The sequence below is a fragment of the Crassostrea angulata genome, chromosome 2 (assembly GCF_025612915.1).
Source record: "Crassostrea angulata isolate pt1a10 chromosome 2, ASM2561291v2, whole genome shotgun sequence".
Classification (NCBI taxonomy): domain Eukaryota; kingdom Metazoa; phylum Mollusca; class Bivalvia; order Ostreida; family Ostreidae; genus Magallana; species Magallana angulata.
In genome coordinates, this window is record NC_069112.1 from 34,227,811 (window position 1) to 34,245,622 (window position 17,812).

Sequence of the window (17,812 nt, forward strand, 5' to 3'; positions counted from 1 at the left end):
TACTGATAAAAAAATAATTATCCGTGTTTCTCATTTAATATTTACTGACCACAAGACGGGATGTCACAGTGTTCTTTTTCAGGCCCGGTCTCTCCTTGAACGTAACACCATGGTTTAGACGAGTAGTCAGGATTTCTGCAGAAGTTAGCATCATGTTCCATCGATACAGACAGATATGCTTTGAATAAACCAGTACATGAATTATTATGATTTGCAAAATATTTAATTTCAGTTCACTTGGTTTTTTTTTATGTAAAGGTATACTTTAAAATTTTGATGAAATGTTAAGAAACATATATTTTATTAATAATGAACTTTAAAAAGCATAGGCATACACTTTTTTTTAAAGATTTTTGCATCACATTTCGCTTGAAGCTGAATGAATCAGTGTAAGTTTATATGCTAACATTTACTTAAAGTGTGTAAGTAGGTAACATGTAACAACGAAAACACCAACCCAGTGATTTACACTTTCAATTAAAAAAAAAATAGAAAAAAATCATTATCCCCCCACCCCCCCCCCCCCAAAAAAAAATCTTGATTTATTCTTTATTAAATATCTAACTGAATATTGAACGGAAAATGGTTATTATTTTGTCTTAAAATAATATTTTTACACATACAACTTGCCCAAGAGAGACAGGTTTTTCCGCTCTGAGAAACGCTTTTTTTTCCAAAATAGTCCAGTCCCCTTCCTGTCATTAGACATTCTCGCTCGATCTTTTCTATAAATAGTAAAAAAATCATTTATAATTACTTTCGCATTATTTAATTCAAAACGCTATTGTTGCGTGCCTAATACCCAAGGTTCTACTGAAGGAAGGAATAGTATATTTAAGAAAGAAATTTTAAAAGGATGAAAGTAACGTCTCTATATATAAGTAACATGACAATAATACACATATTTAACATTATTTTTAATAAAAGAAAACATTCCTATCTCCAAGCCCGTGTTTTGCCATTAGATACTCTTTACTAGAATTAAGGTACAATTTATGACAAAATTAACCATGCAATAGCTTGACAAAATTGCATATAAAAAAATAAAAATAAAATAAACGCTGGAAAAACGAGATAGTCCAATGCATCTCTAAACTGTACGGATCGTTAAGATACCATTTTGTGAATGGTAGTTACAAAGATTTAAAATAAAAATAAAACCACCTACCACATTTTGGTACATCGCAGAGCTCCCAGCGTATATCAGGGTCCATGGTGTAACACCATGGTCCAGCACTATTGTCCGTGTTCCTACAGTAATTTTCATCTTTAAACAGGTGATCTGAGTTGTGTTTGTGGGGAGTTTGAGAGTCCCATCGCTGACAAGGAATACCTGTATTAGTGTGGCTGACAGTTCCCGTATACTCCTCACCAGTAAGAGTATAGGTGCACTCTGTTGCAACTGAAGGCATATAAGCAGTTGATGATAAACACTACTGTGTTTTACGATATAAACAGTACCGATCAGACCCAATTTAACACCAGAGTAAACCCTAACTTTAACCCAGGTTTACTTTTGTGGTTTATTTGGGGTTTACTCTTGGGATTTGGGTCCACTCGTGGTTTACTTTGGGTTTAAAAGGGCTTTACTTTGGGTTTACTCGGGCATGGCTCTTAGGGTCAATTGTACATACTGAAGTGTGAAGCAGAACCGTAGTTTATCTTACCATCTTGGTGCCTATAAACATTCCCCTTGTATATTCCAAATACTCATGCACGCGTCGGCTTTTAGGGTTATACTTCTGATCGAAGTTTACCGTGTATCCATTCTGGGTTTAATTTGGGATTACTCTGGGTCCACTCAGGTAAACCCAAAGTAAACCCAGAATTTAAACCCAGGGTTATGTTGGGGTTTACTTTTTGTTAGGTTAGGTCTGATCGGCACTATATCTTATGTGTATAATGTAAGGAAAATATGCAAATCTTGTACGAATACTAAATGACGACAGTAGACGATCACTCTAATTTGCAACAGGATTCACTTATCCTTCTATATTATGTCAAACGCTTCGTTTAAAATATATTTTAAATCCTCAAGATAAAATGGATCATGTTTCTTTTCAAAAACGTGTTTATATGCACACTGAAGGTGGTATTGAACATTTCCATGTTGTGACCTATTAATATTGTTGATCGAAATAAACAATAGAATGAAGAGTAATTACATAATTATTTTCTTTCACAAAATTGTCACCTAACAGCGTAGTGCAGTAGGTTAGAGAGTTTACTACTAATCTGTTAGTCATAAGTTCGAATCCCCTTCGGGGTTTTACAATTTTTACCTCTCCAAATATTTTAAAAAGCTTTTTATTTCTTTAAATGTTGTAAAATTTGAAAATTCTAAACCGTTGATAGTATTTCAATTATAATGTTCTTTTATTTACATAAATATCGACAGATGTCCCATACCACCGTAACATAGGTTTCATGTAAACGGTTATATTGACAGAAAGATACAAACAAACATTGGTCATAAACAAATGGCACATAACACACACGTGTCGTTTGCTTTGAAAAACCTTACAGCAGTACGGTACACTGCACCAGTCCCACCGAGTACCATTGTCCATTGTGTAACACCACGGGCTGGGCTCGTCAGCTATACGGCAGTAGTTCGACTCCGATGCGAGGTAGGAGTACTCTGAAAAATGATATACATTGTAGGTGAAATATGCGGTAAAGACACCATCTGCAAACACAATATGAATTTATAGAATATCAAGCAGGTTCAAATACAATGATGTAATTACTTTTTAACTATGTGCTTTTCTCAAAGGTAAATATAAATAATTAACAACTTTTTACAAGATTTGATCATTTAACCTACCAAGTTTATGTCCCAATTAACATTTAAACATTTTAAAGATTCATTTGATTTTGATGTTACATAGGAGTTTGTGGTAAGATATCTTTTTTAGTCAAAGTACTGAAGTACTGACGGGAGTTGATTTTATCGATTATCATTTATTTTAAAATCAACTTATCTTGCATGACAATTAGTTTCTAGTCGGTATTTGAATTACCCTTTTTTTTATTGTATGAATTTTCAGACTTTTCCGAGAACAATTTCGAGAAACTCCATATGAATCATGTTGTGTAATATTTGAAGATAGATTTCAAACTATGTATTAGTAATCGAAACAATTCTAAGAATCGTATGGATCCAGGCACTATTGATATCGAACTCTAGTCTCGTCCAACCAGTCGCTCGGCTGTCTCCGTTAATCTCCCACAAGCAAGAGATCCTCTCTGCTTGTCGAAGATTTACGGAGACAGCCGAGTGTCTGGTTGAACAAGACTAGATTAAACTCTGGCGTAAGAACACATAAAACAGCAAAAATATCTAAATTGTTCGTATAATATAAAATATTACTATTTTCAAAGTGTTTATAGATAAGTTTCCTTTGTGCTTAGGTCCAAACACTGTTTCACTTTCGGTTTGCCAGAGTAACTGCATAGGAGAGTTGATTAAAATCAAATCCCCAAAAAATAATTCCATGAATTAGACTGTAAAAGGTTGCTTAAAATCGATCATACTTGGTCCATAACGTCATTAAAAAGAACAAGACGTTCATAATGTTACCATTTAATTAAAGATGTGTGTGGGTATGTTCAGGCTGTCCATTGGATTTAACCACAATGTGTACGAAGTCACTTGTCTGTCCTTTATAATTATGATGATATAAAATAACTTTGACGTTACGTTCTACATTCCCTTTCATCATTCTCGGGTAATGTATCGTAACGTACTGAGTGAGTTTTTATAACATTATAAAACTACTTGATTCCTTTATATGGACGTTTTTGTAAATAATAAGGATACAAATTTCAATATTGAGTACCAACAAATCAGCAATTTTAAAGTTTTATATTAGGTAAATACTTATTTTTAAACAAAAAGTTTTAATATATTCCCTGCTACATGTAAAATAGTGAATATTTTGATGCATTTAAAATAAAAAAAACAGCTTGGCGCGAGTGAAACATCAGTATAATCTTAGTATGTTCGAGTGAAATTGGGAGTGCAAATACATATCAATGTAAAATATGCTCGGGAAACCTACCAATTGATCCAATTTTGTGTAAATGGAGCTTGAAATGTAAAAATGTGCCTAATTTCGATGATAGTGCAAAATGTTTTGACACAATTTGAAATGAAAAATATGATTATATGAATCCCAGCAAGAACTGCAAAATACATTAATTATTGCAGGATTTTGCATAAAAATTATTTTGATATTCTGTCATTATTATCTTGCGTCAATGCGATTTATATTGATCATTATATTGATCATATTGATTAAAGAAACTCGCTCTGTTAAAGTATTTTTTCGATAATTAAAACAGAATCGTTTTCCGATATAAACTTAGCTCCGGGCAGCCTTCACATTGCTGCGTTAAGCATTTGAACCTGTACGTCTATTGGTAAGCGTGAAGCTACAAGTATTTTTACACGTATACGTACCAAAATTTAGGGTATGTTTGATAAACTGTATCTGTTAGCAATTTGAACATTTTTTTTCATGTTCAGTTTCTCTTACTGCTTATGAAAACATTCTATGAATTTGATATAACCAAATGACGTCCTCAATTTATCGTCTGCTTTACAAAAAAAAAACGCCGTTTGATATACACAAATCTATTTTTTTTTTTATACTTTTTTAAAAAAAATGTTACGTTTTTCACATCCGTGTACGATTGATTATACACGTTTTGTACAACTTGTAGAATTACACGGTAAGCAGAAATTATGACGTAATACATATAAAACTAGGGAATTTCCCTTGTTACAGGTACTCGTACACGTACATCTTCAAATGCTAAACCTTTCTATTTTTTGAATCAGAAAGACCTATTGTGCCTATAAATAATTATGTCAGTAATTAAACTACTTAATATATCAATCTATGGAATCTTATAAGGTTATGTGAACTCATCTTGAAAAATGAATAAAAATGTAAATCTTTACAAATAATTTCCAAATCTTTTTTGGAACAAGTATCTCAAAAAACAAACAAAGCAAAAAAATCCACGTGTAACATATTTATACTTATAGTAAGTAATGTGTTCTTAAAAAATGTGTTGTTTTACTAATCATCTTAAAACAAACTGTACTTGGGGTTTTCTGATGAGGGGTGTCAGAGGACCAGGCTTGGCAAGTCACACCCTTCCAAGTGTAGTCACGTGTCCCTGTATATTCTTTTCCAGCTACCACACAATCACTGAATATGTCATCTCCTGAAAATAAACGATCACTTATTTTGATAATGAACAATATTAAAGTAGAGCAAATCACTGGAAAAGTTTTGCAAGTTTTCAATATTATTCTGTTTTTTATTTAAAAAATATTTTGTTTTGTTTCCCCGAGGTCGTCATGAAAAATATCCATATAAAAGAAGATTTACAGTTTATCTTTAAATGAAAGGTTTACTTACTACATGAACCAACTTCCCACGTGATCTCATCTAATGCAACGTCACTGTCCCAGGACTCTCCGGTTATGGCCTCAAATGACAGCTACAATGATATGAAAGATAATCTATGCTATTAAACCATATAACTTTTTATCTTATCTTTTAATTGTTAGTTTCTTAAACAACTACAGGGTAAAGTTTGTTTAAATACATTGTAGAACTCCTTAGAATTATTCTTACTGTGTAAATAATCTTAAAATCAGTAGCTAGTCCAGCAGCAGTACATATTATACATTACTCTCTTTCAATCATAAACATGTTTACCTTCATTCCTTCGGTCGCCGTGACATCCACTGTCGCCGTCAACCAATCGGATCCTTGGTTACCTTCCTTTGACCACAGAACTTCTCTGCCAGAGCCTGGTCCCTCGGCGTATAACGACAGCTTATTGACGGTGCGACCAAACATATTGTATGCAAATGAAAGGCAACCAGCTTTGGCTAATACCGACAAAGAGAGTAAATGTAGCACATGTTCACCAAATAACGTATCAATTTTTAAAAAATCTTTCGTTATAATGATTTAACAAAAAACAGTTTTTACTATATTTCCAGTTATTATCATTTTTTACCTGGAAGGGGAACAGTTGTCTGTAAAATGGCTTTGTCGCCAGGAACTCTGGGTAACGACATTTCGGTAAACAGAAAACGTTCTCCCCTAAAAGCGTCCTCTGGACCCGTCTCGTTTGAGATAGTATGTCTCTATAAAATTAAAGGCAATATTTAATTGAAAAAATAGCCAATTCTTGTGCTGGTAAATAAATTAAAATGATATAAAACATTGAAGCAAATGGTATGTTTATTCTTCGTCATATCTGTTGATGATGAAGTCTGACAAAATCTTAATTTGGATCCTGTTTAGGAATTCTATTACATGTAGATTTAGATAAATTGTTTTCTTTTTGCTTAAAAAGTTGATTATCTATCTATCTATCTATCTATCTATCTATCTATCTATCTATCTATCTATCTATCTATCTATCTAGTTTTGATCTGATCGATTCGTTTCTGACATAAAACTTGCTAATTAACATTTGTTTATAATTATGTCTGAATATATTCAACTTCTAGTCATTTTGCGATTGTAACTACTAAGTTGTAAAACTTGATATAAGAATCACATTGAATCTGTTACGGAACAATTCATTGACTAAAGCATTATTTAAAATTCAAACTGCTACTTACAAAGCCCTGGCCCCATTCAAAGTCATCTCCTTGCTGTACATTGTCAAAGAAACATCTCTCGAATCTTTCAAATGTGCATTTCAGTTTTGCATCCTCTAAAATAGATCACAGAGTTTTAAAAAATTATAAGTGTAGTTATAATTTATTTATTTTCCTAAACATCAAAAACCTATGTTATAAAACTCAAAAATCTACAGTCGTCTTCAAGTGTGTATTTAAAAAAAAAAACTATATATTTGTGCCGTCATTATTCACCTAAGGAAGTTAATTCTTCATGATGATTTTTCATGAAAGTAAATATTACTTTCAATCATATACGTCTTTAAATCTAGAAACTTAAAACTTTAAGAGTTAAAAGAAAACAATATTAAATATCAAAAAGTATGTTTGTTGAGAAGTTTCAGGCACAAGCACACACATCTATCTAATCTCTTTGAGCTTTCATTTCGGAAAACTACTCACCAATAACTTGATCACACTTCTCTCCTGTGTAACCGGACTGACAGACACACTTATACTGACAAGCCTTAGCTTCACTTGGAACACACACACCGTACAGACACGTGTTGTCTCTGCAAGCTGTTAAAAAAATGATAAAGTAAAAAAAAAGTTTCGTTTCTATGAAACACAATATGCTTTACATATTGCATCTTTAAACCTAAATAGAGATACGATTGATCTAAAAGTATGTCGTGAAAGTTAAAGATTAGGTTAAGAAATAAACTGTAGTTTCCTTAATTTATGTGAGTACCTAATTCCGAGATCCCAGTGTTTTGTATCAAAACGCGAGAATATAGAATCGCGAAAGCGGAACATTTATCCTAATTTCTTAAAATGCGCAAATCTCAGAAAACAAAAACGATATTTTAAATTCCGCGAAGAGTTCTTCTCGCGATTTTACGCGGATATTAATCCCCCGCGTTTAATTAGAAAATTTACAGTACATGTTTTCTCATCGGGTGTTCTTTTCTGTCCTTTTATCATAAAAGTTCATTTAATACATATGTATCAAATAAATCAATTAGAATTCTTCTGCAAAACCGGTTTTATGCATACCTTCTTTTTCTTTTTCAAAGTGAAGCTTAAATCCTTTGTGTGAGGCTTTGTGTCCAGCGAATTTCGTATCCATTGTTACAATCATAAAATTTGGAGAGTCCACTGATGTTAGGAAAGTTTCACCGACAATATCACCACAACGCCTAAAACAGCAAAAAAAAACTAAAGTAGTGGTACAGTGGTTTTTTTTACAGGTGTGGGAAATATACACTAAATATGCGGTAAGCTGAGAACAGGCTAAAATACACCCCCCCCCCCCCCAAATGGAATATTAAATGTGAAAAAACACGCATCTGCGTATTTAATACCCAAGCGTAATGTTTTGACCATAGAACTTGAGTACTTATATCTTCTTTTACAGTACAGTAGACTTGAAATCTAAAAAAAAACATATCTCAAATTTCATGATGACATGTTGAGATATCTAGGATACAAACAATCTCTGTTTTAACAGTATTAAAATTACTCTTGTTTTATTTTTTGAAATGATATCAATTGAATATAGTTATCTGGGTTTCGTTTCCCATGATTTGATATTAAGTGAAAATAAATTGTTTTTTTTTTAATTATTTCCTTTATGGCCATACATCTAATCTATGGGAAAAAAAACCCATATCAAATTAAAGGCATAATAGATTAGACACCAACAACTTTCCTTAAAGAATCCATTTTCTAGCTGCAGACTTTGGCCTAAAGGACTTTTGACAACATGTCAAATTATGAATTAAACCATACACAAAACTCATTTAATATGATTGTTAGATTCTAGCTCTGTATTTAGGGTAATACCTAGCAATAGTAACAACTGGATATCTATCACTTCTACAATTAACCATTGCTTCCAGTTGGTTAGTCATTGAATGACATTTCAAAACTACTAAGCCAATTTTTTTTTATCATTTAATTTCTAATCAATTATTATTTAATAAAGTTAAAAGCAAGATCACACCTGACTCCTGGCTGGCCAGGCAGGTTGTACTGAATCTCCAGCCAGTGGTAACAACGGAGTGTATCCGGGTTATAGGACATGTGGAGGTCATCTATCGTCATCTTGATAATGTAGCCAGCAGGTGCCTATGTTAAAAAACAAAGGAACAAAAAAAACCCTGATTTTTTCACCTCTATCTCAGTCTCAAAAATTATAATTCTTTAAAAGTATAAACTACATATATGTTTATTGTATTTGGAAGATTGGGAAGGGAACACCAACACAGAAAAAAAGATCGTCAAGAACATTCATAGCGAAAAGAACATTTTAAGTTGATTTTTGAATTAAAAAAAAAATACTACCGTTATTGCCCATCTACAGATTTTTCCCTGGCCAACTGGCCCCGGGTAATTTGGCGATATGACACTGATATCTCTATCTCGTTCTAGGGAAGGGTCGTTTTGTTTAAGGTGTATAAATCCACCACAATCTTAAATAAGAAAAAAAGTCTTATACTGTTAAATTTAACTATTAAATGACATCTCAATACATTTCAAAAGAACTTTAAAGTTTAGTTCAACAAAAAGTATAGCAATAGACTTGATCAAGGGTTGTTCAATGGGAACAAATATTAAGAACAGACAACTGATAAAAACTACAAACCAGGGTCTGTGATTATTGTTTCACAAAATGTCCCAGTAAACCCTTCAGGGCATGCACACTTGCATTCTACATTGACATAGCCTTCGTTTTGACATTTTGGTGGAGACGTGCAATGAGCTTAAAAAGTTAAAAGGCATAACAATTTAAAGGTATGGTAATCGTGCATTATTTCGAATTTGTAAAATGTTAACAATATCAGTTATTGTACAGTATATTAGTTTTGTTTTAGATATTGAGTCAACAATATGAATTTGAAAACTTTCTTGATCTTTTTATATAACAAACATTAATTTGTTTAACTCCGGATTTCAATCACGTTTGTAACCTGTGCAGTCGTATTGATCTAAGACATCCTTGATATCGTAGAAAGACAACACTTCGTTTCCTGGAAATTCCAAATAAAGCAAATTTTTATCCCTCAATTCAATGGCTCCCCCTGTTCCATATCCCTGATAGAAATACAGAAAAAAATCTGGTTTAATTTAGTTTTCTAACAAGGATTACCATGTTCTAAACAAAATCATTAATACATATTTTGCTGCATTTTCTTCTTGCAACTGTTATTTTTTTTTAAAAAATAAAGGTGGTGTTTATTTAATCTACTTCATTTTTTAGGCCATTTAGATCAATTTTTTATAAGTATATGAAACCAACTAAAATTCGATAAAAACACAAACAGTAACAATACTAAAATGAACGAAATATTACTGTTTCAAAATCAGAAACCTTCATACACACATTAAACACAAAGATAAATGCGGTATTTGTGAAATACTTACATATTGCATTACACTCCCGATGTCATACGGGTTTCTGTTGTACGTTAATCGTCGATAATAGTTGTATTGGAAGTCAGGATTGATCCGGTCCCATCTAATTTGTACATACCGATCCCGATCACTACGACTTTGTTCATGCCTTTGTCCTAGTCGATGTAACATTTCATGAGCTGCTATCCCAACCTTAAATAAGGCATTGTTTTCTTGATTGAACGTTTAAATTACCTTTAACACCAATGAGAAAACACAATTGTGAAGAAAAAACGCTACTTTCAACATGGAAAAAGGTTAATTAAAAGTAAATTATAAATAAACAAAACCAAGGGACATCTAAAGTACAAGCAATTGTAAACTATCGTTTGACAATGAAAGCCTAAAACAACGATTTGAAGGGAAAAAAGCTTTTAATATTGTAACATTTCATGAGCTGCTATACCCACCTAAAATAAGGCATTGTATTCTTGATTGATTCTTATAAATGCTATTTTTTTTTGTTCATTCTAATTTCCTTATATTCATACCAATTTAACAAAATAGAAAGTGCGTTCTAAATGACCTTTACATGCACTAACAATGAGAAAACACAATTGTGTAAAAGAAATGTTACTTTCAACAGGGAGAAAGCTTCATCAAAAAGACATTATATATCAAGAAAACCAAGGGGCATTTAAGATTCAAGCAATTATTAACTATCGTTTGACAATCAAAACTACATTTGAAGGGATAAAAGCTTTTAAGATAAATGCAAAAAATTATCTGCAGAAAAAAAGAAAACAATAACCATTTAACATTGAAAGGTTTGGGGTTTTTTATTATTAAAAACCGAAATTATAAACCATTTTTCGAATTCCTAGTTATTACCGATCCACAGCCTGGCTCCATCAAGTTCACGATATGCTCACCGTCACCCCCAAAACCAACACCAGAACTACAGCTTGTGTGACTTTGAAAAAAATTATTGCACAGATAATGAACTATCAAACGATATTTGTTAATCGACAAACATGGACAAAAATTTTTCTATACTAAATATCCGTATTAAATAAGAAAATGAAAAAAAAATATCTTTGAAAAATAGTTATATACACAGTAACATGAGGATTGTTACAGGTGCTGGTTATTATTTTATTAGATTTTCTCTAAATCATTTGATAAGAAGTTTTGATTTTAAACTTTATCAGTTGATCTAAGATATGATTTCTTATGAAACTTGTTTATTCCGTACTTTCTAACTAAAGTGTATCCTCGATGTCCGACTTCAGCTTCCACTTTCGACGATCTCGGCTTCCATCGAATACAAGTTAGTTTATGGAAAAGATCCGCCGCTTGAAGGAAATACTTTCTGTTGGCAACTAAACATACATGTATATAGTTTAATGTTATTTTCATTTCAATAATTACCCTGCTTATTTTAAAATGTTCTTTATTTTGGCTCACTCGCTTTTCTTTTAAATAGTCTCAAAATGAACGCAGCATATGGCATTCTTTTGTACAAAACACGAAGTTATTATTTTAACACAACGTGATTCGTAGTTATTATAGAGTGTTGTATGTTTGGTGATTAATACAAAAGTTATGCTATTAATTATCGCAATGATCTTTACTTACACAGACTGGAATCAAACACATACGGAACTATCCCCTTGGGCCAGTTTGGCCAATTCGGTCCAAAGTTTCTTTTCTTGCGTTTCTAAAAGATTTTAGAGTAATGTAAATGATAAACAACAACCCAGCCCCCCCCCCCCCCCCCCAAAGAAAATAAAGATAAAAAAATCCTTCAAAAAATAATAGTTTAACGTACTTTTTGAGTTATAGTACGGTTCTGTATATACATGTATATATGTATCGTTTGCAGCAAACTAAATATGTAATTGACAGCCAAGAGAGTCGTAAATATGATATATACTATTTGATTTGCACGTGAGTATCGATTAACCAATAAAAAATATCGGTATTGTTTTTAGTAAGTAAGATCATATTAAATAAAATTTAAGCAAATTTTCATAAATAGTGAGTCTTAATCTTTGAACGATATGCAGTATAGCAAGGTAATGAAACTACTTAACGATCATTCATCAAATTAAAGTTGAATTTTATTATTGTACAATGCATATATTGATAAAAGCAATGCACGTCAATAATAATCAGTCATTTTAACCTGTTTTCCAGGCTCCCCTTCTTTTTTTCTTTCTTCCTCGGTCTCAATTGTTCTGTCCAAGTTCTCAGCTTTGACCTTTTTTGAATCATCAGGGTGTAGTCCTTTGGGCTAATTTTAAGTGATTTCTATATCATTTACAATTATTTGTTTGCATTCATAGTAAGGTCTAATCAATCATTTTAATAAATTGTAAATTGAGCCGTTTTCTTTCACTTTAAATCTAATCGACCTAAAATTACGGTATCTTGGTTTACAACTACCATACCATTGTTCACCGTTTGTCTTTATATTTATCGCAATAAAAAAATAATATTTCTTACATGTTTAACAACACCGTCCTCAACGACTCCCATGCTCAGTAATAGTCGCATATCTGGATCATCGGGATCGACATCCTAAAAGAGAAATGTGTTTTTTCTGATATATATATATATATATATATATATATATATATATATATATATATATATATATATAAGACAGTTTTATAACTCTGTTATTTACTATCAGGGTCAATGTTTCCGTTTCAAAAGATGGTCAATTTTAAAACCTTTATTACCTATCCTTTCAAAACTGGCAGATCATGATATTTAATTATAAAATTTAAATATATTAATTGCAACTACATTAAAAACAGAAGACGTTTGTGAGACCCTGATACCCCCTTCCTTTGGAAATATCCACGAACGGACACTGCAAATAATTCGAATTTTTCTAAGTCTAAGGGGCATAATTCTGTCTAAAATTGCTTGATCTTACCCAAAAAAAACTTGACTTAGATACAGTGTATTATAATGATAAATCTTTATAATAAATTTCAATTCAATACGTCAAAGCTCTGCGATGAAAATGAACGGAAACTGCTAGTAAGTGGAATTTAACTAAGCCAAGGGGTATAACCCTTTCGAAAATAGCTTGATCGTACCCAAAATCAAACTTGACCTAGATATTATTATAATAAAACTGTATATCAAATTTTATCTCAATACATGCAACCTCTGTGAAGAAAATGAACAGAAATCATTGGTGGACCGAACGACCGACATACCAACAGACAGACAGACAGACCCAGACAGACAGACAGACAGACAGACAGACGGACAGCAGGAAAGTAATATGCCCTCCCTTCATCAAAGGGGGAGGGGACATAAAAATATATATGTTTAGGGGAACATTTTTGTTTCTCATTTAATATATATTACTTTGTTTTTAAAAGTAACAGTGTTTAAAGTAAACTGTTACTTAATTTTTGACAACAAACCTCATCATCCAAAACTTTAGTGTTTTCCTCACTGTTGTCTTCTTTCTTGTCATCTTCCTGATTTTCACTCTATCGAGTACGGAATAAATCGGAAATTAATTGGAATGATAAAAAAATAACTACACTTACAAAATATATTTGTATATCATGTTCACTGTACAACAACTTAAAAATAGTATGCATCATCACTTTCATGTAGTTTTCTTTTATAATTAAAAAAAGTATTAACACTTTAAGTAAAAAGCACTTTATACGTGAAAGTTGTCATTTTTTTTCAAAATGTCAATGTGTCACTTTACCTTGACAAACTCATATCTTTCCAAATCTCTCTGTATTTCATCAATAAGTTGTCGTCTTTCAGCTGAAAAATAATAATGTTTCTATAGCTTATGCAAATTTTTAATTTTAACTTTCATCCTTTGTGTGAGGAATTTTCGTCTGGTTGAGCAGAAAGATGTAAAACATTTGTAGACATAACAACATTGTATCAACACTTTTTGCATTGGTGTTATACAGTGACGTTTTTGTTTATGAAGATTTTAAAAACTGTAACTAGGTACATGCAGCTGCCAGAAAAACACAGAAAAGTGTTGCTCTGGTTTTTGAACCACTTATATCTTTAATGTTGTTGATGCGATATTTGTACTGAAATTGTTTATGAGCCCTATATATCGATGGGAAAATTGTTTGTTTATAAAGACTCTTTTGTAGAATAATTATCGGATGGCCCCCTAACTCCGTCACTACCCTAACTCCGTCACTTTCGGGAAACTCTTCGCCGTTTGAAATCAAGTGCGGTTATAACGTCATTTTTTATATGTCAAAAATCTTTAATCCGATGTCAACAAATTGCAATGGTTAAATTTAAGAATGTGTCAAAATTAAAAGAAATAAACCTTGTTCTTTTTATGCACCATTAATTGTGTGAAATCAGCTAAAACTTTTTCACGGGTGCACTAATACATCGATATTTATGACATGCAGGCCCATTCGATCATTTACGGTGGTCAGCCATTTTTAGAGAGGTAAAGATAAAACATTTCACACGTTATACATTTTTTAAAGGTTATTAATACATTTTTTCAGTCCGCAATAGCCTATATACACAACACTTGATGATAACGTCAAATCGCTCATGCCGTAATTTTTGCCTTATACATGGTATAGATATATCCGGTATATCGCTATTTAGAATATGCTACATTTCTAAAAATGTAATAAATAAATAATATAATAAGTAATATATTAATTAATATTATAAAATATTTGAAATATGTAAGGTCAGAAATCAAACGCGTACATTCTAAGAAGGCCATTGTGATTGTTGTTACATGGACCCATTTTTTTTCTGGAGATCATTTCATTTCGATGAAATTAAATACAATTTAAATTGTATGCACCATTTGTAGTTATTATAACTTAGCCTTGATGCAAATTGGGTTTTAACTAAATTGTTAATGTGTCTTCATTCCCTGCCATATCATAGAGCATGTGGGTGACAGAGTTAGGTTCATAAGATATAATAAGCACGCGTGATAAACGTCGAATTCAGAGGGCTTATTTGAATAAAAATAAACATATTTTTGTTAATAATTTTTTTTAATTATGTTGTTTCAGATTATATTTAGTGATTGCAAATGATAAAAAACCACAAAAAATAATTTACAGAGAAACGCAAGAGGTTTTCTGCTTATGGTGACGGAGTTTTGGGTACTCGGGAGGTAGTTGAGCATAATGATATTTGATTTCTTTATGGGCATTACGACGCATTATCACACCAAATATTATACAGTTTAGCAAATTGGCTCCTGTTGGTGTAAATTAAACAATCCTTAAAATATATCACGCATAACAAAACATTTTAAATTATTTTCTTTGGTTCTCTGATCACCTTTCAAGTTGTTAATGCTATTTGCGATTTGTGTAATTTTAAAAGCGTCTCTTTGAACATATTTTTACGTTTTCACGGTGAAAAACAAATCAAGGTGAAAAACAAGTGCGCTTGAACTTAACTTAATTCAGTTCAAGGTCTCAATCATTTCAGAAGTATTTTACAGTATAAAAGGGAATGGTTTGAGCTAACGCATTATAATACACATTTGACCCAGAAGAAATCATTTCAATAGACCATTAAAAACCCATAAAACAAGATACATTTAAACATTATAGAAACAAACTGCAAGCCCCAAAATTAATGTAATAACCAGTCGTTTAAAATGTGAATTTTGATACAAATACACTCAGATGCGATTTGTTATATTCAGGAAAGAATAAAAGGTCTAAAAACACAAGGTTTTTTTTCAGTTACACCTCTTATGTAATAAACTGATGGCCGACATGATCAGTATCTTGATAAATAGTTGTCTGGTCATAGATCTATCTTACCCCTTTTAATATCGACAAACGTTCATTTTGACTTTGACATAAGCAAAGTGATCTCTATGTCTGGCTAGTTGATGCATTCTTTTTAAATGATTAACAAGAAAAATCTTAATAGAGAGCCGGAAGGAAAAGAAAACAAATGATAGTGAAAATGTTGTTTTGCATGTAAATAAAATTCATTAAAAAAAACCCCATCTTTTATGTTTCAATGTAAGACAAATTTTACCCTGAAATATTTAAGATATACATGGCTCTTTTGTGATTGTGGTTTAAAAGAAACTGCTTTTAAATGTATCTCTCTGAGGGCAACCATATCAGATGTGTTTTTTGATAAACGCAATAAATAGTATTAAGAAATAGATTGAAATGGATGTTTCTTTTTCATTTGTTCACGATAAACATTTAAACAGCATTTATCCCACGTTTAAAAGGTCTCAATATGTGTGCATTAATTCTTTAAAACAGTGAACATCATGGCATAACGTAAGCAACGACTACAGAATCATACATCTTGAGAATACTGTGCCACTTGATATTGAGGAAAACAATCGTTTATTCTTTACCCATATATATATTTTGATGTCAACGAAATTGCTTTTGTAATGCATTTTCTGTAGCCAGATGTAAAACATAAAAGTAGATGTTTTAAAGACATGAACGAATGCACTTTTTGCAATTTTTATTGCTAAAATTAAGATGAGTTTTCGATAAAAAAAACTTCTTTTCTTATAAATTGTTATGTATAAAAGTGATACTCCTTCATAAATTTAATATATGTTATTTAAATCGTCGTTAATTTCCGAATAAATTCATAAATCAAGTTATAAAAACAAACAAACAAGCAAATTAAAAATATGTCTGTCATCAATTGAAGATTTTTAATTGGAACAACATACCAAAGTATGTATTGGTAAAGTACCAAATGTTTCATGAGGAAAAAAAAACAATGAAACTAAATTCATCTTACATTAATCTTTAAATCAACTAGTGAAAATATTGTTTTTTTTCTTTTTTGTAGGAATATTGGATAATGTATACAGGATTATTTTCGGCCTTCTACACTCGCGAGCTTTTGCTCCCCGTCTTGAATTCGCCCAGATGCAGTTGCGATAGCAGAGATATTATTTGCAACAGAGAATTCGCACGGTCTTAGATCGCCCTCTGAAAACAAAAGGGTATATATATATATATATATATATATATATATATATATATATATATATATATATATATATATATATATATATATATATATATATATATATTTATCAGTGCTTAATACTCACCTTTTGAATAAGCCTTTTCTGAAGACGGATGGACAAGCCACAGAAGAAGCAGGGTAAACACCGTGAAGGACATTGATCTATGCATCTTGGCAAACTGAATTGATTCCAGCTAGCTACTTCATTTTATTTATACTGTTAAAAATTTACTGAACCGGAGAATTAAAAGGACGTATGTTATCTGATTTCAGCGAATTTCGTCTCAGTATAAAATTTAGCACAAATTAGGTGGGTAAAATCCCACTCTTTTTTGTGTTTTTTTTTCTTTCTTTTGCTGTGGTTTATCATTTACTGATTTGGGAAAATTGTCACAATCTGTGAGTTTGTAAATACTTTTCAACATTTTTTTAATCGAACAGGACATATACCTTTATGATCATTGAGCTAAAGAGACGTTATGCAGATGTTCATTAATGTATTGGATATTTAAAAAAAAAAGAGAGAGGGGGAGAGAATGTGTGTGTGTTGATTGAGTTACACAACACACAGTTACATGCATATATTCTAATTTGAAAGTAACAAATGTTTCAATAGCCGTTTTTGGTATATACCGATAAAGTACATGCATGCACATACTTGGGTGAAAAAAATGTCTTAGTATATAAATAGGATACTGGAACCTTTATTATTGGTTGTATTTGCAT

The 17,812-nt window shown here is 31.5% G+C and overlaps 1 protein-coding gene across 1 annotated transcript in view; it reads right to left on the reverse strand.

Moving 5' to 3' along the window:
* LOC128172301 (uncharacterized) overlaps positions 1-17,287 on the reverse strand; it is a 36,747-nt gene extending 19,460 nt beyond the window's left edge. The window contains exons 1-24 of the mRNA XM_052838095.1: positions 17,172-17,287; positions 13,803-13,864; positions 13,504-13,572; positions 12,563-12,637; positions 12,243-12,350; positions 11,693-11,774; positions 11,310-11,436; positions 10,946-11,027; positions 10,085-10,267; positions 9,631-9,754; positions 9,306-9,422; positions 9,005-9,132; positions 8,664-8,788; positions 7,715-7,857; positions 7,121-7,237; positions 6,659-6,753; positions 6,046-6,175; positions 5,739-5,914; positions 5,436-5,517; positions 5,116-5,238; positions 2,525-2,641; positions 1,169-1,402; positions 624-725; positions 50-178 (exon numbers count right to left, since the gene is read on the reverse strand). Of these exons, the coding sequence (XP_052694055.1) occupies positions 50-178; positions 624-725; positions 1,169-1,402; positions 2,525-2,641; positions 5,116-5,238; positions 5,436-5,517; positions 5,739-5,914; positions 6,046-6,175; positions 6,659-6,753; positions 7,121-7,237; positions 7,715-7,857; positions 8,664-8,788; positions 9,005-9,132; positions 9,306-9,422; positions 9,631-9,754; positions 10,085-10,267; positions 10,946-11,027; positions 11,310-11,436; positions 11,693-11,774; positions 12,243-12,350; positions 12,563-12,637; positions 13,504-13,572; positions 13,803-13,864; positions 17,172-17,256 (2,815 nt within the window). The 5' untranslated portion in view covers positions 17,257-17,287. The remainder of the gene's footprint in view (positions 1-49; positions 179-623; positions 726-1,168; positions 1,403-2,524; positions 2,642-5,115; positions 5,239-5,435; positions 5,518-5,738; positions 5,915-6,045; positions 6,176-6,658; positions 6,754-7,120; positions 7,238-7,714; positions 7,858-8,663; positions 8,789-9,004; positions 9,133-9,305; positions 9,423-9,630; positions 9,755-10,084; positions 10,268-10,945; positions 11,028-11,309; positions 11,437-11,692; positions 11,775-12,242; positions 12,351-12,562; positions 12,638-13,503; positions 13,573-13,802; positions 13,865-17,171) is intronic.
* Between the last annotated feature and the right edge of the window lie 525 nt (positions 17,288-17,812).